The sequence below is a fragment of the Chlorocebus sabaeus genome, chromosome 11, assembly GCF_047675955.1.
Source record: "Chlorocebus sabaeus isolate Y175 chromosome 11, mChlSab1.0.hap1, whole genome shotgun sequence".
NCBI classification, from domain to species: Eukaryota; Metazoa; Chordata; class Mammalia; order Primates; family Cercopithecidae; genus Chlorocebus; species Chlorocebus sabaeus.
Genome location: NC_132914.1, coordinates 13,800,086 through 13,825,094, shown reverse-complemented (window position 1 = coordinate 13,825,094; position 25,009 = coordinate 13,800,086). Strand labels below are relative to the sequence as shown.

At 42.3% G+C, this 25,009-nt stretch overlaps 1 protein-coding gene and 1 pseudogene across 1 annotated transcript in view; one reads left to right on the top strand and one right to left on the bottom strand.

The window, feature by feature from the left end:
- Positions 1–699, bottom strand: part of FAM234B (family with sequence similarity 234 member B) — a 35,988-nt gene extending 35,289 nt beyond the window's left edge. Inside the window, exon 1 of the mRNA XM_007967719.3 lies at positions 556–699. Within this exon, the coding sequence (XP_007965910.3) occupies positions 556–592 (37 nt within the window). The 5' untranslated portion in view covers positions 593–699. The remainder of the gene's footprint in view (positions 1–555) is intronic.
- On the top strand, positions 591–25,009 carry LOC119621281 (small ribosomal subunit protein eS26 pseudogene; annotated as a pseudogene).

Here is a 25,009-nt window from a genome sequence, read left to right as displayed (position 1 = left end):
ACTTGAGAGACCTGGGACAATTCAATTAGCCAAATAACTCTCATTTTGTCTTCTGTAAACTAGGAAGGGACGTAAACACCTGTCCCACCTGCCTCATGGATGCTTCGCTGCTGTCATTAGGTAGAGGGAATGATCCACAGAGGGCCACTCGCCGTCCCGCCGCCCCCGCCCAGGTCCAGCCAAGACAGAAGGCGCTGGAGTCCCCGCGGTGCCTGGTCCGCGGCGCTCGGGAAGGATGCTCCTCTCACGAGCCTCCCCTCGGTACAGCGGCGACCAGCGTTCTGACACTCCCCGCCACAACACCTGCTCGGCGCCCTCTCCCCGCGCGTCTCCGCGTTCGCCCGGCGCCCGCGGCCCCTGCCCCGCTGGACGCCCCTCTCGCCCCCTGGTGGCACAGGAATCCCAGCCCCCCGGGACTGCACCCTCCTCCCCACTGGGCGCCTGCAGCTGGGTCTGGGTTGAGGCCAAGGCCCGACCGGCCTCACCCCAGAGCCTCGCCTCCCCTTATTCCAACACTGGCGGAGACAGGGTGGTCGCAAGGCTGCGACTCCTTACCCGGGAGCTTGAGCGCCCTGGACAGCACGGTCGCCATGGCGGAGGCCCCGGTGCGCGTGCGCACGCCCGGGTTCTGCCGGGAAGCGTAGTTCCGGGCGGGCGGTGCGCGGGGCTGGCACCGGGAAAGGTGAGACCGGGTTGCTGGAGACAGAGCCGAGGGAAGCCAAGCCCGAGTACAAGCTCCGCAGGCTTTTCTCCCACCCTACCTGTGCAGGTCACCTCACTATTCTGAGTCTCACTTGCCTCGTCAGTGAAATGGGGAGAAAATACCCCGTAAGCTTGCAGTGAAAATGATTCGAACGAGATATTTAAGGAGGTGTGGATTGTGCAATGTACGTGGGCTTTGAAATCAGGCAGACTGGATTTGAATCCTGCTTGCATCACTTGCTAGCTGGGCCATCTTGGGCAAGTCCCTTGGGGCATCTGAGCTGCAGCTGCTTTTTTTAAATTAAAGACATACTACATACTTCACAGGCTTGCAGTGAGAATTAAATGATATGACCTGTTTAAAATACACAGCACACAGTAGGCACCTAGTAAGAGTGTTTCTATTATGCTTCTTAGGTAGAGGTTGAAGTTTCCTGTTAGCTGGAACCCTCATTTCTTGCTCCCAGTTCTTTACAGGTGTGTACTCAGCATCCTACGCTGCAGCTTCTAGTTGAAGTGTGTAGAAGGAGCAACTGACTGTGTACACACATCCAATAGATGCAGCATCTCCAGCTCCTCAGATTTCAATGCTTGACCTTTAAGGCATCTCCACACTCCCCATAATCACCCCAGCTTTGCCCGAATGACTTTTGCTGGGAGGCCGATGCCCTGGAATCCCTCCTTCCTTGGCTCCCTGAGCTTTCCCCCACTTTGTCTTCCTTGTCCCTCTGGAAATCTCTTTCATCCCTCCACAACTTTTTTCCATTTGAATATAGGAACTGCAGCTTAGAATAGTATTTCCCAAATTTAATGTACTTTTTTTTCAATTAAAGAAAAAAACTCAAAGCAGCTGCCAAATGAATCAGGATCCTTACCTTTTACATAGAGAATACCTGTGAGTTCCTCTCTAGCTACCGAGTGGAATGTGAATACCTTTGTTGCCCAAACACCCACTGAGGTCACTGCGGAAAATGCAAACACCCGGGCCCTCTCTGCCTTCTGAACTTGGCTTGCCTCAGGACCAGGCACAGTGGTGTAGAAGGAAGAACTGACTTGCTTATTTCCCACAAGCAAGAGATCGGCATTTTAGTGCAGGGATGCTAATACTATGTTATCTTAGAACTGGAACAGATCCTAGAGGCCATCTAGTCCCACTCTCCTTGTTTTATTTAAGAGAAAGCTGAGAAATAGAAAGGTAATGTAACTTCTGAGGGTCACAACAAAAGCTCCAAGATAATCTCATTTGCAGGCTGCGTAATTCCCGTGAGAAACTGCAGACAGGACTATCCTGTGGGAGTAATCTGAGAGTCTCCAGCAATCAGTCTCACCTCCTTTCTTCCCACGGGAAAAAAAAATGTCATTGTCTCTGATAGAGCACAGACTCTGGAGCCAGGAGCCAGGCCTCCGGAGATCAAATCCCGACTCCCTCATTTCCTAGATGCCAGGCAGAGGATTAGTTGCTTAATTTCTCCCCACCTCAATTTTCTCATCTGCAAAATGGGGACAAAACAGTTTCTAGTTTATCGAGTTCTCCTGAGAATTAAATGTATACGTGGAAAGTACTTACAACAGTGCCTGGTACTTAGTGTTTTCTAAGTGTTCACTCTTTTTATCAATAATTTCTTAATGTTTTAACAATTTAGAATTTGTAACTTAATAACAAATAATACATTTCATAGTAATTTAATGGTTTAGTAATGTATTTATTTATTAATTCTTTCAGCATTCTACAATACCCAAAATTTCTACAGCTTGCCACATCTCTAGAGGCATGATTAAAAAACATATTTTACATCTATGTAGGTCATCTAAGAGGAGCAACACTACAAGTCACCATGAGCCAGTAGTAGATTGCCTGATATCAGTTTAACTAAATGGAACACATTCCTGAAATATGAAGACTAAGAAAAGTAACCTGTGAATGTGACAGGGATGTAGAAAAATGTTCATTTTAGTTGCAGAACAAGAACTTGAGTTTCTAGGAGAAAGTTTGGGTGGAAAGGCATAGCCAGGTCACACAGGATAGGAAGAAAGAAGAAAAATCTGTCTCCTTTTCTTAGTAAAAAGGTATATTCCAGGAGAGTACTTTCTTCTGTGGTATAAATAAAATAAAGATGTAAAATGCAAAGTTTTATTTTAAAACTTTTTCTCAGGACCAGGGACAGTGGCTTGTGCCTGCAGTCCCAGAACTTTGATAGGCTGAGGCGGGAGGATTACTGGAGTTGAGGAGTTGGAAGCTGCAATGAACCGTGACTGAACCACTGCACTCCACCCTGGGCAACAGTATGAGACCCCTGTCTCAAAAAAAAGAAAAAAAAAAACTTTGCTTCAAACTGTGTAGTTACCCAAAGTGCTCATGTGATGCACACACTTACATGTGTACATATAAACATGTGTTAGTGTACACACATCCAATAGATGCAGCATCTCCAGCTCCTCAGATTTCAATGCTTGACCTTTAAGGCATCTCCACGCTCCATAATCACCCCAGCTTTGCCCGAATGACTTTTGCGGGGAGGCCGATGCCCTGGAATCCCTCCTTCCTTGGCTCCCTGAGCTTTCCCCCACTTTGTCTTCCTTGTCCCTCGGGAAATCTCTTTCATCCCTCCACAACTTTTTTCCATTTGAACATAGGAACTGCAGCTTAGAATAGTATTTCCCAAATTTAATGTACTTTTTTTCAATTAAAGAAAAAAACTCAAAGCAGCTGCCAAATGAATCAGGATCCTTACCTTTTACATAGAGAATACCTGTGAGTTCCTCTCTAGCTACCGAGTGGAATGTGAATACCTTTGTTGCCCAAACACCCACTGAGGTCACTGCGGAAAATGCAAACACCCGGGCCCTCTCTGCCTTCTGAACTTGGCTTGCCTCCCTGACAAGTACAAGAGTGGCAGGGGTGGGATGTCTATGAACAGCCTAACCTGCCTGGCGGCTGTGCCTCTTTGAAGAAATTACTTTTCTGAAAAATCACAACTGAAGCCAGAAAAATCACCTTCTCTTTTTCCTACATTGATCTACAGTGAGAGAGTTCTTCCCCAAACTTCTCAAGTTCCCATAACTCAAAGAGGGAACCCATATTGCTGGTTATTACCTTCTTAATACTCCAAGTACTGCTCGAAATCTCTAAGTGTCCTGCATGGGTTTATGATCAAATCTGGCCATATAATGCTTGCCTTTCCCTGGACAGTGTGGCCACTTCTGCTGGTCCTGACTACCCCCACTAGGTTTCACCACCTCCTCTTGGAACCAATGCCACTGTATCTACCAGCAGCCGCCTCCCTTCCTCCTTGGTTCCACTGCGCTGCCAGGCCCCTCAAAAACCGCCTCCTCTCAAAAACTGCTGCCTCTTCCTGCATCTCCCACTGAATGCCACCTCATATTTTAGTGCTCCTGAAATGTCAAAGCTGTGAGGAGCAAAGTAACTACGGAAGACTGCCTCTCTCTCCTTTTTATGTTACACTTTATTAGGAAATTGCCAATGCTATGCTGCTGCTCCTTCAGGTTGAATGCAGTATTTTCATTAGACAGAGCTCTGGTTACTTAGCGAGTCAACCAGAGCAAGATAATTGCTGTAACGAACAACCTCAAGATTTCAGTGATTTTAGAGTGTAAAAGTTTATTTCTGCCTATGTCACAGTCAAGGTGGGGGTGCAAGTGGACTGTGCTGGGGCTCTGTTCCTCCCAGCCATTCAGGGACCCAGGGCCTTCTGTCTCCAGCTGCTTTATCCTTAGGGCCTCAAAGGTCTCCACTGGATTATTTGCATCCCAGATCATGCAAGAAGTTTTATGGGCCAGGCCTGGAGCTGGTGTACGTGACTTCTGCCCACATTTATTAGGCTAGACCTCAGACACAGAATATGTGTGCTGGGAAGGTATGAGCCCAGGAAGGAAAGGAGGCGAGTTTGGGGAGCACCTAGCCAATCTCTGTGACACTGGTCATCCCCATGCCTTTGTAAATTACAGACCTGAGTTCTTGAGTTCTTGATGGTAGGAAAGGGTTCAGGCGCTGCTCTCCTTAGGATTGCCTTTCTGCTCTAGGGACTAAGGCTTTGTTCCTGAGCTGAGTTTCTCGTCACGACTTATGTGTCTAAGCTGAAGCTCTCCCAGGAGGCTCCTCACTCCCTCTGCAGAGAGATTTCTGGAAGCCATTCCTACATCTATCAGCAGAGGATGGACAAATCTGAACTCCACTGACTTATCTGAAGCGGAGGGTAGTACCCTCAGCTACACGGGTGCCAAAAAGGGTCAGGAAACAGTAATGAGTATGAGATCCAAAAAGCAAAAAGAAAATGTCATAGCAAATAGCAATGAGGGCAGTGAGATTGAGAAAAGCAAAAGAGGTGCCCAGCAGAGGACATTTGGGGGTTAAACGCAGATGTCAAGGAGCCTGTGAAATCAGTCTTGTGTGGGGATCAGGAAATTTGAAAAGCATGTGCACCAGTGGCATATTCACTTCTCTTCACAGAGAACTGAACTCTACCCAGGAGTTACATGGCTTGTCATGAAGACAAACAGGTTTATGTTCCCAGAATGTCCTTTGATAAAACACAAGGGCTCATCTCACTCAGATCACACAGACTTCCAGCCTATAAAACTTTCTAGAGTCTGGACTATAAAATGCTTTGTGGGCCCTGACATTTAAACAAAGCCTTCTTCTTAAGAAGCCTCTGGCTGGAACATATGTTTGAGAACAGTGTAATTAAGGACAGACACACCCAGGCCAAATGAGCTCTTCGTCCTTCCATCCCTTATTCTAAGCGTGTTCATGTCGACCGAAGGACCTGTAGTAGCAGTGTGGATGGTAACAGCCCCCATTCACCGAGCACTCATCACCTGTAAGAGAAGACAGTGTTTTGGACCCTTGCCAGTCGTGATCAGCCCCTTCACTGACTTCCAAACAAAAAAATGCAATGGGCCAAGCATATTGTGACTTGAGGGGTTTTCCTGAAGATTCAAGGGACCAGGGAGATGGATCAAGGCAGGTAGCATTCCCCCCACCCCCGCCCCCCAAAAAAATCTCTGTTAGATGCATCTCTTCTCCCAGTCTCTGCTCTTGGCCCCATCACTTCCTCTTCCCCACCACTAAGACCTCTTGGGTCAGTTCCACTCTCAGGCTTTCTCCTCCTCCCTTATTTCCTTCCCTCTGCAGCCGTTAGCTTCAACATGAGGCTGGAGTCTCACCTCCATCCTATGGGCAGAACATTTCCATGGAAGTTGTCATTCCATACAGTGGAATTCTCACACACTGTTCTCCACATTGCCCCTCTAATAATATCTTGTTGAATTCCGACAGCAATCCTAGGAGGCAGGTCTTCTATCAGTGAGAAAAGGTAAACTCAGATGGATAAAGCCATTTGCCCAAAGTTACACAATTCCCAAGGACTTGAAGAAGGATTTTTTGAATGCAGGTTTTTCTGTCTTTTAATTACAAGCAGTGACGTCAGATAGATGGCATGTATGCTCCAATTTGTCTTTTTTGTTTTTTTTTTTTTTTTGAGACAGAGTCTCGCTCTGTTACCCGGGCTGGAATGCAGTGGCGCAATCTCGGCTCACTGCAAGCTCCTCCTCCCAGGTTCACACCATTCTCTTGCCTCAGCCTCCCGAGTAGCTGGGACTACAGGTGCCCACCACCACACCCGGCTAATTGTTTGTATTTTTAGTAGAGACAAGGTTTCACCATGTTAGCCAGGATGGTCTCGATCTCCTGACCTCGTGATCTGCCCACCTCAGCCTCCCGAAGTGCTGGGATTACAGGCGTGAGCCACCGCACCCAGCCCAGTTTGTCTTTTCTTCTTCCAGGGCACATGTCAATCACCACATTCTGACAGTGAGCCCAGACATAGCTTCAGAATCCCTCACTCTGCTATCCAGGGAGCCACTACCTATCAATTGGATTCGGCTCAAAAATGGAAAACTACTTGTAACCCCTGCCTCACTTATAGCATTGTAACCAAACTGTGAACTCCTTTATGACAGTACTTGATTCATGACAGATGTCAGTGTTGAATGTAACTGACATTTGGCCAACATTTGTTCTCATTGGTTGGGAGTGCTAGCTGATTAGTTAGACATGTTCTGGTTAGTCAGGACCTATGCAGTGCTGTGTTTTTCATATTTAGATTACATCCCTGTTGAGTCTTCTCAGTTCTGCATGTCTAGCTCACTGGTTAAGTCCTAAGTAATCCTCTAAAAGTCAGTAAATCAGGGTACCACTGGCTAGGTAACTGAAGTTCTAGAACACTTCATTTTTCTGCACATCTTATTTATTATAGGCAGCTGTGTGTTGTAATATGAATATATATACCATATTTAATTTGAATATCTAATATTAAATTTGAATATATGTCTATCATATTAAAACTCCCATACTAAATGTTGAGTTCTTAAAGATTAGAAGTGAAATTTTGTATCTTTTTAGCCCTACACAATGCATAGCATATGGTCCCAGATGTGTATTGGATAAATGTGAATGCAGGAGTAAATACCCATCACATTATGAGAAAAGAATGAAATCAATTTAGAAAAAAAAAGAGGGGGAGGACTTTATTTTATTTGTTTTATTTATTTATTTATTTATTTATTTTCTGAAACAAGTTCTGGCTCTATTGCCTAGGCTGGAGTGCGGTGGCATGATCTCAGCTCACTGCAAGCTCTGCTTCCCAGGCTCAGGCAATCCTTCCCAGTTCAGCCTCCCGAGTGCTGGGACTATAGGTGTGCACCACCACACCCGGCTAATTTTTGTATTTTTTGTAGAGATGGGGGTTTTGCCATGTTGCCCAGGGTGGTCTTGAACTTGTGAGCTCAAGTGATCTGCCTGCCTCAGCCTCCCAAAGTGCTAGGATTACAAGCGTTAGCCACTGTACCCAGCTGGATTTTATAATTAATAAAACTTTTTTCCTACGCGCATACTCCCTGCTTTGTGTAATGCAAATATTCTCATGTTCTTTCACCACTCTTCTCCATACCAGTGTCATAGTCCAAGCACCCAGGCTGCATGATGGGGAAACGCAGTCCCTCTGTGTGTGAATCTCAGCAGTGTGCACATGCGCCACATATGCCTCGTGGCTGTCACTTCTCCCCATCCCTCCTGTTAGGTGGACTCAGCATTTCTGATAAGTACCTCTGGCCATTTCATCTCTGCACATCTGTAAAGAATTATAAGGCCGGGTGTGGTGGCTCACACCTGTAATCCCAGCACTTTGGGAGGCTGAGGCGGGTGGATCACCTGAAGTCAGGAGTTTGAGACCAGCCTGGCCAACATGGTGAAACCCCGTCTCTACTAAAAATACAAAATTATCTGGGCATGGTGGCACATGCCTGTAATCCCAAATACTCGGGAGGCTGAGGCAGGAGAATCACTTGAACCCAGGAGGAGGAGGTTGCAGTGAGCCAAGATCGTGCCATTGCACTCCAGCCTGGGCAAAAAGAGTAAAACTGTGTCTCAAAAAAGAAAAAAAAAAATGGTAACACAAAATAGGAAAAGTTGACACTTAGTATCAAGTTACGCTCATGAGGCGGTTCCTAGCCCATGCTTTCAAGGAGCTGGATATAAAATAGTAAACAAATCCTGTAAACTCCTTCAAAGGCCTTGCAATCTAGGGGAGAGACAGACATTAAGCAAGCAATAAATACATATATCATTACAAAGTGCAGCAAGCACAATGAAGGAAAAGAAGCTAGTACTGTGAGAAAGAATCATGGGGACATCATAGATTAGTTTGGGGAGGGAGGAAATAAATGGCTCTCTGAGAAACTATACTTAAGCTGAGGCCTGAAGAATGGATAGAAGTTGTTCACGTAAGTCTGAAGAACAGGACATGTAAAGGTAGAGTCAGAAAAAAGCTTGGTTCAGCTGGGCACGGTGGCTCACGCCTGTAATCTCAGCACTTTGGAAGGCGGAAGCGGGTAGATCACCTGAGGTCGGGAGTTTGAGACCAGCCTGGCCAACATGGTGAAACCCTAGTCCCACTAAAAATACAAAAAATTAGCCAGGCGTGATGGCACATGCCTGTAATCCCAGCTCCTAGGGAGGCTAAGGCACAAGAATTGCTTGAACCTGGGAGGCAGAGGTTGCAGTGAGCCAAGACTCCACCCCTGCACTCCAGCCTGGGCGACCAAGACTCCATGAAAGAAAAAGAGAAAGAGAGAAAGAGAGAGGGAGAGAGGGAGGGAGGGAGAGAGGGAGGCAGGGAGAGAGGGAGGGAGGGAGGGAGGAAGGAAGGAAGGAAGGAAGGAAGGAAGGAAGGAAGGAAAAGAAAGAAGCTTGGTTCTATGGAGGAAACCAGTGTGCCTAAGGATAGTTCCGAAGAGCTGATGTGAGAAGCAAGAGGCAGACAGGAACCTGATCACGCAGGTGCCTTGACACTGAAGGACTTTAATTAGAAAAGTTGATGTGATCCAACTGGCTGCTATACAGGGAATAAACTGGAGGATAACACGAATGGAGACAGGAAGACCAGATAGTTATAAGCAAAAGGTCCTGGTGGTGGATTCAGATACCCATGCCCTGTCTCCCAGACACAACGTGTGCACAAATTCTCACTTTTCACCTGCTTTCCTGTTCTGACAAGAAAGAAAATACGGATCCTGTTTATTTTTCTCTTATTACACAAACTATTAAGACTAACAGAGCTCCTGTTTCTTCTCCTGCAACCCTGACTGCAAATGAGACAGTCACCCATACCCAGCCTGACACATTCGTGCCCCCTCAGCAGCTGGTCTTCCTGCAGCCTCTGTCAGCTCTCACCTGGGGACTGGACCAAATCATATAGACACTGAGGCTTCCTGGATCTCTTCTCCCCTGAGAGATGCCAGGGCTATCTAGAACCATTGCGTTAGGTGAGAGCCCAATACATAATATATGGAAAAAAATTCCCTCTAAATTGAGCTATCATGAAGGAAGGTAAACAGCTATCAGTTGAGCTATACTATATAAAAATAAATTAGCAGTCAGCTGTGGTGGCTCACACTTTGAGAGGCTGAGATGGGAGGATCACTTGAGGCCAGAAGTTCAAGACCAGCCTGGAAAACATAGGGAGATTTCCATCTCTACAAAAAATTTAAAACTTAGTTGGGCATGGTAGTGCACACCTATAGCCCCAGGCTGAGGCAAGAGAATTGATTGAGCCCAGGAGGTCAAGGCTGCAGTGAGTCCTGATTGCACCACCGCACTCCAGCCTGGGCAACAGAGCAAGAACCCATCTCAAAATAAATAATAAATAAATAGGCCAAGCACGATGGCTCATGCCTATAATCCCAGCACTTTGGGAGGCCAAGGCAGGTGGATCATTTGAGGTCAGGAGTTGGAGACCAGCCTGGTCAACATGGTGAAACCCTGTCTCTACTAAAAATACAAAAATTAACTAGGCATGATGGCTGGTGCCTGCAGTCCCAGCTACTTGGGAGGCTGACATAGGAGAATTGATTGAGCATGGGAGGTGAAGGTTGCAGTGAGCTGAGATCGTGCCACTGCACTCTAGCCTGGGCCACAGAGCAAGACTCTATCTCAAAAAATAATAAATAAATAAATAAATATAAAAATAAATTCTCCTAACACACAATCATGCTAAATACTATCTATAGTCTCACTCCTACACAGTTAACACTTTCAGCTTTCTTTATTTGAAGCACATTGTTTAATGTAATTTTGTGAATTACCTAAGAATAATTACTTTTTTGGGGGGGAGGGGATGAAATCTCACTCTATCGCGCAGGCTGGAGTGCAGTGGCACGATCACAGCTCACTGCAACCTCGACCTTCTTGGCTCAAGCAATTCTCCTGCCTCAGCCTCCCAAGTAGCTGGGACTACAAGTGTGAGCCACCATGCCTGGCCCAGTTGAGGTTTTGAGAGGAATACTCACAATAGCATGCTAAAAGTGTGCATGTAACCACAAACGAGAGAGAGTTGTGAGACAAATAAATCTACTGTACCTTTGCCACTGCAGATATTGTTATTTCTTCTTTTATGTTTTATTCCTTCTAAGAGTTTATCTTTAAGGAACTAAAGGCTCTGGAAAAGTTTTCAAGGACTTCTGTATGAAAAGCTACTTTTTACTTGTCCAGTTCATAAAATCTCACTCACTTCTTTTTCTTCTTTCTTACCATAAATGTTCTCCTTTTATATTTCAGTCTTCAAGATCTGGGAATTTTATTCTTTAATCAAATGATTAATTTTTGTTCTCTTACCCCAGCCTTAATGACCAAAGGAGGATTGTTTAGATTTTGCTGGAAGGTATTTCCTAACACAAATCATTTTCTTTCTTTCTCTGACTCAATTTTTAAAACCCTAGTTTTATTCTTCTCCTGAGAGATTTTGCATGAAGCTAATCTTTTTTCCACTTCTGCAATCTTAAAGAACAACCCTGGTCTGATTTGAAGAGATATATTGTGATAAATTTTCCCCCATCATTTTTTAGAGGAACACTTATTCCCCAACCCTCAGATTCCCATGGGGAAGAGTTTTCACTAGAGTATCTTGTGAGTCTCCTGACTAGTGTTCAAAGGAAGGAAGCAGGTCTTGCCTAGCATAGCTGCTTCCCCTTGAGATTCATTCATTGATTCATTTTCAAAATTACTTATTCAGGCTGAGTGCGGTGGCTCACGCCTGTAATCCCAGCACTTTGGGAGGCCATGGCAGGCAGATCACTTGAGCCAGGAGTTTGAGACCAGCCTGGCCAACGTGGTGAAACCCCATCCCTACTAAAAATGCAAAAATTAGTCAGGCATGGTGGCATGCACCTGTAATCGCAGCTATTCGGGAGGCTGAAGCAGAAGAATCAGTCGAACCCAGGAGGCAGAGGTCGTAATGAGCACCACTGCTCTCCAACCTGGGCAACAGAGTGAGTGACACTCCATCTCAAAAAAAATAAATTAAATAATATAATATAAAAAATAAAATTATTTATTCAACACATATTTGAGCAGTCATTACTGAAAGGCCCTATTCTAGATGCTGGGGATGTCAGACCAGACAAAACAGACAAAAGTCCTTGTCCACATCATGTATGTTTGTGGGAGCTATGGGGTCAAGCAGGGGAGAAGAGAAATAGTTAAGTAAAATATATGCTGTGTCAGATGGTGGTAAGTATTACAGAAAAATAGAATAGAGAAAGGGAGATGCAATGTGGAAGTTGCAGGGAGTGGTGGGCAGATGTCCAATTTTAAATAGGATGGTTAGGGAAGGCTTCAGTAAGAGGGTGACATGGGAAGAAAGATCTAATAGAGGCATCATGAATAACAAGAACTTGGAGGCAGAAGCATACCTGACCTGTTTGAAGACCAGCAAAACGGTTGCTGGAAAGGATGGTTTTTTTTTTTTTTTTTTTTTTTTTTTTTTCTGAGACAGGGTCTCACTCTTTTCCCCATGCTAGAGTGTGGTGGCGCTATCTCCGCTCACTGCAACCTCCAACTACCAGGTTCAAGCGATTCTCCTGCCTCAGCCTTCCGAGTAACTGAGATTACAGGTGCTTGCCACCTCACCTGGCTAATTTTTGTATTTTTGTATTTTCAGTAGAGGTGGGGTTTCACCACGTTGGCCTGGCTGGTCTCAAACTTCTGGCCTCAGGTGATCCACCCGCCTCAGCCTCCCAAAGTGCTGGGATTACAGGTGGGAGCCACCGTGCCCGACCAGGAAAGGATGGTTCTAGGGAGAGATTAGAGATTAGATGAGGTCAGATACGGCCAGAGTAGGAACAGATTCTGTAGACTTGGTGAGAAAAAGTAAAGACTTCGGCTTTTAGTCTGGATTAAATAGGGAGACTTGGAAAGTTTTGGGGCACAGAAGTGTTTATTTGACTTAGATTTTAAAAGTGTTTGTTGAGATCACTTTGCTGATTTGAGAACAGACTGTGGGAGTAGTGGGAGTGATAAATCACTTTTGACTATTACAATGACCCAAGCCAGAACTGATGGTGGTTTGGACTAGGGTAGTATCTTTGAGGGTGGGGAGAAGTGGGAGGATTCTTAAGTTAATTTGAAGGTAGAGCCCACAGGATTTGTTGAAGAATTGAATGTATGGCATGAGAGAAAAAGGAGTCAGGGACAGTGGTGAGTCTTTTGACCTAGCAACCAGAAGACTAGAGAAGGGGAAGACTGAGAGAGGAGTAGGATGGGAAGGAAACATCAGGGGTTGGCTTTGAATGTGTCAAATTCAACATCCAATTAGATATGCAAGTGGAAATGTTGACTAGGCAGTTGCATGTATGAATCTCGGGAGTTCAGGGAGAAGTCCTTAGGTGGAGATATAAACTTGGTAGTCATTTGGTAGATTTGAAGTAAATTTGGTAGCTAATGCACATAACTTATATTTAAAGTCAGGAAACTAAATAAGATCACAAAAAGCATGTGTGAGGTAGGAGGGGAGGGGAGAGTGAATGCTGCAGCATTTCAACATCCACAGTTCAGGGAGAAGAGGAGGAACCAGCCAGGGAAAGCAGCAGGCATAGCCAGTACGATCAGAGGATAACCAGGAGAATTTGGTGTCCCCGAAAAAAGTGTTTGTGGGAAAAGCATAGTCAACTATTTTAAATGCCACAGAGAGATCAAGGAAGAAAAGACTAAAGGGTAATGTGCCTGCCTTCAGAGAGCACACACTTTGTTCTACTCTGCTGTGGTTTAAGGGCCTTCAGTTGTCCAGCTGTGCTAGCCTGAGTACACTTCTCCAATTCAAAGAAAGAATTTGCAAGCCCCTTTTGCAACAGATCTAAGCCATGTCATTCAGCATAGCTTTCTCTCAATAGTGAACCTGATATTTTATCTCCAGCTGCCCATCTCTTCAGTCTATTCCCAGTTCAGAGCTATGCAGAGAAGATGGGTATTAATTTACTGAGTCCCCTGAACCTTCAGTAGTCATAAATATTCCTTAGGTTTATCTCTACTTAGTAGACGTGAATTTTTGTTCTCTTATATAGTATATTTGCCCAGTAGTATTATCTTATTTACTTCTTGCTCTATCTTCGAGAGATTCTCTCTAAGGCGACTTTCTTCTCTAGCCAAGCTTTTAACATTTACTACGAGAGTCTTTGCAGATGTCCCTGTGTAGGATTGGAGAGAGGCCCTAATCCATCCCTGTAGTGACTCTTTCTCCTCTTGGGAAGCAGATGGGATTAACAAACCATTTCTAATTATTGTTCTTAAACAAGGCACTGCAAGATTTATAAACCTCTTCCCAAAAGCCAGGCTGCACATCTTGACACAAAGAGGAAAACGTCGACTTTTTGTGTTTTTTTTCCACAACTTTACCATGAAGAGTCCCTCTTTGCTGAGAAATTATACTTTGTATTTTTTCATGTTTCTAAGAGGACAGGCATACACTTGTCCTTCGGTGAACCAAATGAAGTAGAGGATAAGATGCGATATCTCTGTAAGCCCACAGGATCTGCTTTGAACAAAGTAATATATTTGAAGCGAAAAGCAATCCTTCTTGAAATAGTCACTAGGTTGTGCCTGCAGACACTTAATTGCAAGGGGTCGGCAACCTGTCTTTCATCCACGTCCTGACGAACAAAGCCACACCACACGTGGGCCAAGGACCACTGGAAACTTCAAAGAGGCCTCTTCAGGCAGAGGACAGGAGCCACGAGGGTCATACCTGGTACTGTATGTTGAGGATAAAGGTGATAAAATTCTCTAATGGCCTCTGTGCCTCTATGTCTGAAATTTCTATCTCAAGATCAAAAAAACCAAGGTACAGCCTAGGTAAGAAAGGGCTCTTGTCCTAATTTTGGAAGAGCCTGAAAATGAAATCCAGGAGAATTTCTTAGAGAGATGATATTGCATGGAGTTACCTTTCCATGAAATTAGACATTTCATTTTCATTCTTTCTTTTACCCTGAAGTTAAAGACTTGTCTGGTTTTTGTGGCTGTTTGCTTGTTTTGCCTTGTCAATAGCTTGAAGATTTTTAAGTAGGATTCTTAGAGAGATTCACATGAAGCTATTTTCTCATTACCATCACAAATACTTTATTTTCATCCTACCCCCCACCACCCTCCGCTGCAAAAATCTAAGATTTTATTCTTTTATTCAGGAGATTGTGCATAAAGCTACTTATTTCAGTGAAAAAATATTTATTTCTGTATTTCTTTTTATGCCTTGGCCTGAAAGTCATGAAACTGTTGTCTTATTCCAGAGATTTTATTTACATAAAGCTACTTTCTCCTTCACTAATAGAGGTTCTGAGACAAATAGATTTCTCATAGAGAACTTTCACATAACCCAAACTTGTTCTTTAAGACTACACACTTTTTTCTCAGCCGTAAAAGCTTATAATTGAGTTTTCTTATTGAGAAAATCTGTATACATCTTTTCTCTTTCACCTTGAAACTCAGGCTAAAATATTAGACACTGAAGAATTGTATTGCCCTTTAGTTTTGTATTACATAATTCTTTCCAAGTAGAATAACAATTTAACTTTCAATCTATCTTCCGTTACATCATTACTCAGATTTTAAAATATTCATCTCATTGGTGATCTATCATCTCTCGTAATTTCTGGTACTCAAAAAACTACATATTCTTCACTTTTAATTTAAGTGAAGAAATGCAGGAGAAAATTTGGCAAACATTTAGTTTAAGATGGAATAAGAAACAAAAAAACTTCTTTACTCCTAAACACCATGTATTTGCCAGAGATATTATTCACCTACCAACTTTAATTTCATGCCTTCTCAGTAAATCCAGAAGGACAATTTTAGAGTGAAGAGCAGTACAGCCCTCACACAAAAGGGACTCTAATTCTGAGCCTTATGCCTCAGAGAATGCCACGCTATGGGGTGTCCTCCTTGAAATCTAAGTCCCCTCCAGTGGCTGCAATGCCAACTGAGGAAGCATACCCCTGCTATTCCCTGTTTCTCTCCTAGGGGAACCTGCCCCAACCACATGCTGGGGAATTTAGCTATACATTTGAAACCAAACTGTTTCTACTGATGAGGCTCTGCTAGAAACACTTCCCCAGGTCTTCCCCCAACCCTACCATCTCCCCACCCCACATAGCCACCCCACCTCACCCCTACCCAGGTCCAATTTCAGCGCTGCTGAAGGGGATTTGTGGGTGTGTGTGGTTGTTTCTTTTAATAACATTTGATCTCAATGTTGGAAGGGATCTCAGAGGTCTGCAAATCTAATCCCCAGTGAGTAGCAATTGCTTCTTTAATCCTCAGTCATGTTATCTCTGCGGGGACAGTCTCAGCTCCCCAGAACTCAGGGCACGCGGCAGACAGCCGCTGTTGTAGGGCTTGGAGACTGCACCTGTGACTGCCTCCCGGGAGAACTGATGCTGTCTTCTGAAGACAGAGAGAGCAATGCTGAACCCCTGCTCCATACATCAACCCTGAAAATGCCTGAAATATTGATGCAGGGTTCTTTGGAAATTTTGCTTGAGGCTATTTCCTTCTTTTTATCAAAAATACAGCCTGGACAGCATGGCAAGACCCCATCTCTACAAAAGAAAAAAAATTAGCCAGGCATGGTGACACGTGTCTGTGATCATAGCTACTCAGGAGGCTGAGGTGGGAGAATTGCATGGGCTGGGAGGTTGAGGCTGCAGTGAGCTATGATCACACCCCTGCACTCCAGCCTGAGCAACTCCAGCCTGAGCAAGACTCTGTCTCAAAACAAAAAAAGAAATTTCCCCTTCCCTTTGCCTTAAGTACTTGAAGTTTTATCATTTTACTGCAAAAGGTTTTCCTTTGAGGCTAATACTCACTTCTGCAATCAAGCCTTACATTCTTTTGAGAGGTATTTCTTTATGGAGTTAATTCCTCCTGCCTCTCACAAGTGTTTTCTCTCTCACTGCATGGACTTTAGGTCTTTAAAGACCTTAGATAGGGACTCTAAAAGCTGAGAAAATTTCCATTTCCACTAGTACAGGCTTAAAGACCAAGAATGGCAATTTTCATTATTCTTCTGTAGCTATTTTGTCATGAAAAAAATGGCTATTTTTAGAGAAGTGAATGTACTGGAGGCTACTTCAACCTGTCTCATCACAGAACTCACTTCTTGTTTTTCTACATTGGTTGGCCTGAAAAACCTGAAGTTTGTTCTCATTTCTAAGAATGAAGCTATTTTCTTCATTACAAAGCCAAACTTAAATAACAGTAAACATTTTAAAGAAAGGGTTTTTGCATGAAGTTTTTCTGCCTGTCCCATAGAATTGCTTTCAAATTCTCTTTTTAACCTTAATTTAATCCTCCATCTCTGTTCTCTCATTTGATAAATTGTTGAATATATTTTCCTCCACTCCCCAGTCTTAAAGACCAGGAATTCAAGAGTTTATTTGCTTCCATTACAAATGTATTCCTTTTTACACCTTAGCCTTACAGATCTGTGAATTTCTTCTCCCTTTTAGTGAATGTGCAAAATACAAACTGGCAACATAGAAAAGAAGAGATACAACTGGGACCAATGACCAGATACTACTTTTTCAGATTATTTTTATAATGTTTTATTTTAAAAAGGAATAAAGGGCCGGGCGCGGTGGCTCAAGCCTGTAATCCCAGCACTTTGGGAGGCCGAGGCGGGCGGATCACGAGGTCAGGAGATCGAGACCATCCTGGCTGACATGGTGAAACTCCGTCTCTACTAAAAAATACAAAAAACTAGCCGGGCGAGGTGGCGGGCGCCTGTAGTCCCAGCTACTCAGAAGGCTGAGGCAGGAGAATGGCATAAACCCGGGAGGCGGAGCTTGCAGTGAGCTGAGATCTGGCCACTGCACTCCAGCCTGGGCGAGAGAACGAGACTCCGTCTCAAAAAAAAAAAAAAAAAAAAAGGAATAAAAAGATATAGTTCATTTTATTCTATTTTATTTTTATTGTATTATTTTATTTTATTTTATTTTATTTTTGAGACAGGGTGTTGCTCTGTCACCCAAGCTGGAGTGCAGTGGTACAATCTTGGCTCACTGCAACCTCCACCTCCCAGGTCCAAGCCTCCCACCTCCACCTCCAGGGTAGCTGGGACCCCAGGCAGATTCATTTTAATTTTCTCTTTTTGTGTGTATTTTTCAGTGAAATAAAATATAATTTATAAATATATGTGCAAAATCAATTTTAGCTATTTCAAATAAAGACATAAATCTAAATGTACTAATAATATAGAAACATACACATCGTAAGTTTCAGATACATAGAGATGTAATTATCTTTCTACATATATCTAAATATGTATGTATTCAATATATGTGTGTATATGTAAAAATGTTAATTTGTGTTTCTAAAGTCTGGAAAGATAAATACTAAACTGTCAAGGGCAGTTATCTCTGGGAGGCATGTTGCCTTGCATCCATGAAGGGAAGGTTCTGCTATCATAGGGGAACTTTCACTTTTGACTCCTTTTTCATCTGTATTGGTAGATAATAAACATATTTCTTGTAAAAATTGTTTAAAAGCCACCAGCACAAAAATAGAAACAAAAAACAGAGTATACTAAGGACATAGTCAAGAGAAACTATATAAAAATATAGATATTAATTTCCATCAGAAAACTTTTCTAAGATCTATTTAAGTTTTATCAACTTCCAGTTATGTCATTTAGTTTAACTTTATAAACTACCTCTCCTATTTGTTTTAATGTTCATCGTGTTTAATTTTGATTGTAAGTTTTTATGCTTGACTTTATAATATTAAAACATTTTCTCTACGTAACAGTAGTGAATCATACAAGATTGAAGAGAAATAATCTGTGATGAACTTGGTATCTTTCCCCTTGTTTACCATAGGCTGGGGAAATGTAGCTTTTAAGGATATACTATACATGTATACCCAAGGTAAAATTTCAGAAAGGTTTTAGAGTTAAAGCATGTCTTCACATAGAATACTTTTTATTTCCTGGCAAGCAGTCAGTTCTTTATTTTCTCAGCCAGTACGTAATTTCCAGCTTTGTTGAATCCCTGTTTTCCCCAGGCTGAGTCTAATCAGAATCAATCTCCTTGGAATAGTTCCACAGGATATTTGAAAGAGATGATAAATCAGTTTCCTCATCTTGTTTCTCTTTAAAAAAATTCTTTCCCCTGTTTAATTTTTAAAATCTAATAGAATTTCGAGTTCCTGCAAAGATGGAAAACTGGCATGGGTTACCGGCTTCCTTCCCCAGAATCAAACAAGCAGAAGCTCAGAAGGAAGCATAGATTCCAGGAACTGATTACATCAACAGTAAGAAACCCTGGGAGATGGAAGTTCTGCACCTGAAGAGGGTGGGGGAAGAAGGGTTGACAATAGTCCAGGAGAGAAGACTGGCAGGGGACATAGGTTAGCGAGAACAAGATTGCATTTTCCTCTTGCGCCTTTCCTGCTCTGCTTACAGACAGTGATTGCCTACCTGTTCACCATGGAAATCAGTGAAACAGGAGTCCAGGGGCTAAAAACAGGCAACCCAAATCTCCTACACTTAGGAGTTAATAAAATCAGGGGAGAAATGACCAGCCTAGAGCATTTACTCTTCATTCTTTCACCAAACTCCCCAGCTATTAACTTCCAAATTATATGTCTAGCCTGGACCTCACCCTTGAATTCTAGACTAGGGTATCCAGAACTGTCTATTTGTAGTTCTTCTTACATGTCTAATAGACATCTTAAGCAAAATATGTCCACTTAATTTCTGATATTTCTCCAAAAATTTGTTCCTTTGGTAGTCTTCCACATTGCAACAAGTGATAAATCTATCCTTCTAGTTAAGGATTCAGTTGCTTTCCAAATCTGCTTGCACTGTCTTCAATTTATATCTCAATAAGTTCACAAAAAGGAGAATTGTGAAGCTCTAGAAAGGAATACAATCTCTAAGCATCATTATGAAGTGAATTGCATGAAGTACGATTAAGTGAAAAAAAGCAAGGTGCAGATTAAGGTGTATAGTAGCTTACCTTTTATCTAAGAAAAGAAGGAATGCCAATATATCTATGTATACATATATATAGATTTTTTTTTAATGGAAGAATAAGGGGCTAGGCACAGTGACTCATACCTGTAATCCCAACACTTTGGGAAGACAAGGTGGGAGGATTGCTTGAGCCCAGGGGTTCAAGGTTACAGGGAGCTGTGATTATGCCACTGCACTCTATCCTGGGTGACAGAGCAAGACCCTGTCTCTACAAAAACAAACAAAAAACTGGAAGAATAAATTAAACTTTAATGAAAAATGGAAGGAAAAAACAAGTTAGAGGGAATAGGGTTAGAAGTTAAAACTTCTCTGAATATACTTTGTTTTAGAGCTTTTGACTTACAAACCACATAAATGGTTTACATAATTTAAAAATAAAATTAAATAAAGGTGAGAAAATATCAATTCCTAAAAATTGAGAACAAATACTAAGTTGATAGTTTAACTATTAACATATAGAGAATGTGATATCCAATTAATTCAATAACTTCAAAACATATTAATTTGACTGTACCCTCCTAGTGGGATATATTCTAAGGGGAAAAATAGAATTGCAAAGAAATCTTAAATTGTATTCAGGGCTCATATTGTTAATAACAATATTGATATGGTGAGTATCAAACTATCATACACACGTATATGATAGGGTATAGAAAATAAGTAATTTTGTAATGATGTTTGAAACAATTATATATACAAATAGAACAGGTTAAACTGTGTTAAATTAAAGCTGCCTCCTTACATATTTTAAATTTGACTTAAAGTGAACTGTAACCTAATTGGATATGTAAACAGACTGTAACCTATCACAGGTCACCAACTGTTGAAACCATGTTCAAACACGGCAAACACTGAGCTGTAACCAACCCAATTGTTTCTGTACTTCACTTCTGTTTTCTGTCCACCACTTTCCTTTTTCTGTCCATAAATATTATCCAACCACGTGACAGCTCCACAGTTGCTCCAAACCTATTCTGGCTCTGGGAGATGGGAACGCTCCCCGATTTGTGAATCCCTCTTTGCTCAATTGTGTCTAAAGTTTTTCTTTTAACAAGCAAATAAGTAATTATGTTAATTAGAAAGAGTAAAGAAGTGCAAATATAAAATCAAAGAAGGTAGGTAAAGAAAAACTGTATTATTTGAATTGGAAATATGAGTACTAACTCATGAGGTATTTCTCTTTTCCATAAACAAAAACATATTTCTAGCTCTGTCCAGGAAACAGGCCTTTATACATTGACCAACCCAATAGCAATGAGGACCTCTAGTGCCAGATCGTGATCTCTGAAGGGCTCCTTGGGAAAATGGATGATTGCGTGTCTGGAGCAGGAATGAGCCTAGAAGACCTTGTCATGCTAGAAAACAAGGAAGCTACTAAAGTCTGCTGGATTCAGGTTAAAAGGTCACAGGAACCAATTTGAAGGCACTCACAATAGCCAAAGATGGGACATTATCAATAAGAATAATGATTACAACAGAGAGACTTAAATATGTTAAAATCCATAAGTTCATAATGATACTTTTTTAAAAGTCTCATTGATCATCTTTAAAAGATAAAAAAGAACCAAATACTTTTTTCCAAAAATGGAAATGTGAGAGTTATATCCCACGGGACAATCCTCAGCCAGCAATGTACAGGAGTCAATGATAAATATTCCCTTCTTCCCCTTCAAGTAGATGATTCTTAAATGTGCTGCACATGACTTCCCAGAGGGTCCCTAACAAGGATTAATCTCCAGTTCTCCACAGTGCCATCTACTCAGTAAGGTGCTCTTAAGTTATCTTTCCCTCTTTTCCTGCTTCATTTTTCCCTTATTCTTCTTTGAAGGATTATTTTCCAAAATAATGACCATCGCACAAGCCTTGTCTCAGGCTCAGCACTTTGAAGAAACCTAGGCTAAACAGTCGGTACTAGAAGTGGCTCTGCATAATGGAATACTAGTCTGTCTTGAAAACAAAACAAGGAAATCCTGTCCTTTTCAATAACATGGATGAATCTGAATGACATTTTGTTAAATGAAATAAGCCAGATCCAGAAAGAGAAGTACCACATGAACTCACTTAGATGTGAAATCTAAAAAAATCAAACTCATTGAAGCAGAGAGTAGAATGGTGAGGGGTAGGGAGGTCATTAAGGAGGATATCAGTCAAAAGATATAAAATTTCAGTTTCATAGGAGGAATAAGTTTAAGAGATCTGTCATAGAATATAACGACGTTAGATGGTGATTGTGAAACATGGTTATAGTTATAACAATGTGTGATGTACTTGAAAATTGCCAGGAGTAGATTTTATGCGTTCTTGCCACAAAAAGTAAGTATGTGAGATAAAACATATGTTAATTCAGCTGTTCCACAATATATACATATTTCAAAAATTATGTGGCATGTCTTAAATATATGCAACTTTTATTTGTCAATTTAAAAACAGTTAAATAAAGAAGTAGCTCTAGAAAGCAGACCCTCAGATTGAGATGCTGAGACTGAGTCACTTACTGGTCAGCCTTAAAAAGCACCAAGTAGGATAAGCAGGAAAGACTTAATTATAAAAACTATGAATTTGGTTGACTTTTGTTCACGGCTTTAGAGGTCTTGAGGAAAAAGGGGAAAAAACCATAGATGGGCGCAGGTTAAGCTGACAACTCAAGACACACCGTGAAAGTGAGAAAGCTTCCATGATAGTGTTTGAAGAGGTTCTTATCTTTTGTAGCCACAGGGCAGATGCTATTCAAAAGCAAGCCCAGAATTGAATTGCCAGGCTAGCAGAGCTCCAAGAATACTGAATGATAGCCTCAATAGATCTCTTCTGTCAAGGTCAAAGATCCGGTATGATAATCATGAGAATCAGAAACTAAGATGAGGATATTTGGTTGCATGAACTTGACCACCTTGAACCAAATATCCTCATCTTAGTCTCTGATTCTCACGATTATCATACCAGATCTTTGACCTTGACAGAAGAGACCTACTGAGGTTTTTTTCACCAACCTGAAGGATTAAGGTTCCTCCCCCTTGTTAAAAGAGAACAGCTGCCATTCAACAGGAGACCGTGCAGAGGGCTCGTGTGAAGCAGGTGCATCACAAAATGGTGCTTGTCCTTCTCAAGATCTAACTCTATCTTCCCTAACTACCTCGAAACCAGTGACAGAAACAAGGCGCAGCACAACTCAAGTGAAGATTCCTCCTCCTGAAGCATATTATGTACACACAGAACAAGTTTAAAGACCTGGTTAACATATATTAATTGGAGTGCTTATGGGAATGGAGCTTAAGGATGTTAGACTGGGGAGGGCAGAATATAAGGTGAGCTAAGGGAGCAGATAATGATATGGGAGCACTCTTTCATGACTCATGACTTGGAAATTAATGTCCTGATAAGGACACTTGTAGTCAGTCCTAAAATGCTGTTGGGATGACTCCTTGAGGCTTGGTTACAGTGTCGATCTCTCATGAGATAGAGATGCTGGAACTACCTCAACAGAGTGTTGAGAAAGGTGTCAACAGGTTCAGAAAGGTATACATATTAAAATCCTTTGCGATGTGAATCAGAGAACCTAACACCTGACTAGGTCCCCCCAAGAAGGCCAAAGTAATAACCAGTACAGGAAGTAATAACAGTGGTAGTGAAGCGCCAGCATCTTTTGAGGTCAGCCATAACTGTCCCTTAGTACATCTGTATATCTTATGTCTTAGTACATTTGAGAGCAAGAGATTTTGCAATGGAATTGGGCTATTATCAATGGGGATGATAAGATTCAAGAATAGCAGAGACCAGATGGTGGCATCTAATCTTAAAAGTCAGGAGGAAGATAATTACTGTGATACAGACCAAAGCTAGAGTGACAGTCAAGGTTTCTTGGCCTACTAGTATCTGTGGCAGTGGCCAATAAGAGCAATACAGTAGGGCAACCAATTAGACTACTACTTGGTTTATATAACCACACAAAAATTGAAAGCTAGTGAGCAAAAGGCTGATGTCAGTCACCAAATGGGTAATTGCAATTCTATATTTCAGATCTTAGGCCAGTTCTCAGAACCAAAGCCTACTGATTGAAGAGGAAGTCTAACCTCCTTGATAAGGAATCCTGCAATGCCACTGCAAATACATACAGTAAGCATGCCCCCATTCCCTCCCCAAAGGGACCTGCAGCCTTTTTCCAGATATACTAGGCAAAAGGGAAACACCCAGATTTTTTGAGAGCCATTAGACATACGGTCTTAGCTGACACTTCTGCCAGGGGGTCTGAAATTCCAGCATAGTCCCCAGGTTAGAGTAGGAGCTTATGAAAGCCAGGAGATTTATGGAGTCCCTGTCCAAGTCTATTTCACAGTGGGTACATGGGCTACATAAACCTACCAGTGATGGTCAGGCCCCTGAGTGCATAACTGGGATGGTTATAATTAAAAACTGGAAAAGCCCTCAGATTTCTTTCTTGACCTGTTGTATTAGATTTATTACGGTAAAAATGACCAAGTGGAAGCCTCTAAGTTCACCTATGTCTTCTCTTCCAGCCATGATGGTATATCGGAAGGAAAGCCACATCTTGAAAAGAATTACAGAAATTAGTGCCACCTTTAACAAAGGAAAGGAAGCAGGGATAGTGGTCTCCATCACTTTCCAATTTAATTTGCTTTTCTGGCCCTGAAAGAAATAAAAAGAAAAAAATTAACTGCCTGCTGGACTACTCATTTAAACCTATAAAAACTGAACAACGTTGTAGTCCCATACACAGCTGCCATCCCATTGTCACTGCAACCCAGATACATTGCAATATGGCACCTTAACTGAAATAGACAACACAGCCCTGTACCGCTTGGTCTACATTATGGAGTTGGCAAGGGCATTCTTTTCAATCCTCAGCAAGAAAGAGGGCCAAATGTTTTTCAGGGTTTTGCTTTTAATGTGAAATGAGCAGCAATACTCCTTTACTGTTTTGCCCCAGGGCTCTGTTAACTATCCTACTCTTTGGCATATTTCACCATGGAGCAGCACTTTCGCCTGACCCAGAACTTCAAGAGGTCCATCAAGAGCTGAAGGAGTCTCCAGTCCGTACCTCCAAGACGACAAAGAAAAGAAGGAACAATGGTGGTGCCAAAATGGGCCGCGGCCACTTGCACCTTATTTGCTGCACGAACTGTGCTCAATGCATGCCCAAAGACAAGGCCATTAAGAAATTCGTCATTTGAAACACAGTGGAGGCTGCAACAGTCAGGGACGTTCCTGAAATGAACATCTTCGATGCCTGTGTGCTTCCCAAGCTGTATGTGAAGCTGCATTACTGTGTGAGTTATCCAGTTCACAACAAATTAGTCAGGAATTGACCTCGTGAAGCCCATAAGGACCGAACACCCCCACCCAGATTTAGACCTGCGGATGCTGCCACACGACCCCCACCAAAACCCGCGTAAGGAGCTGAGTTCTTTTTTTTTTTTTTT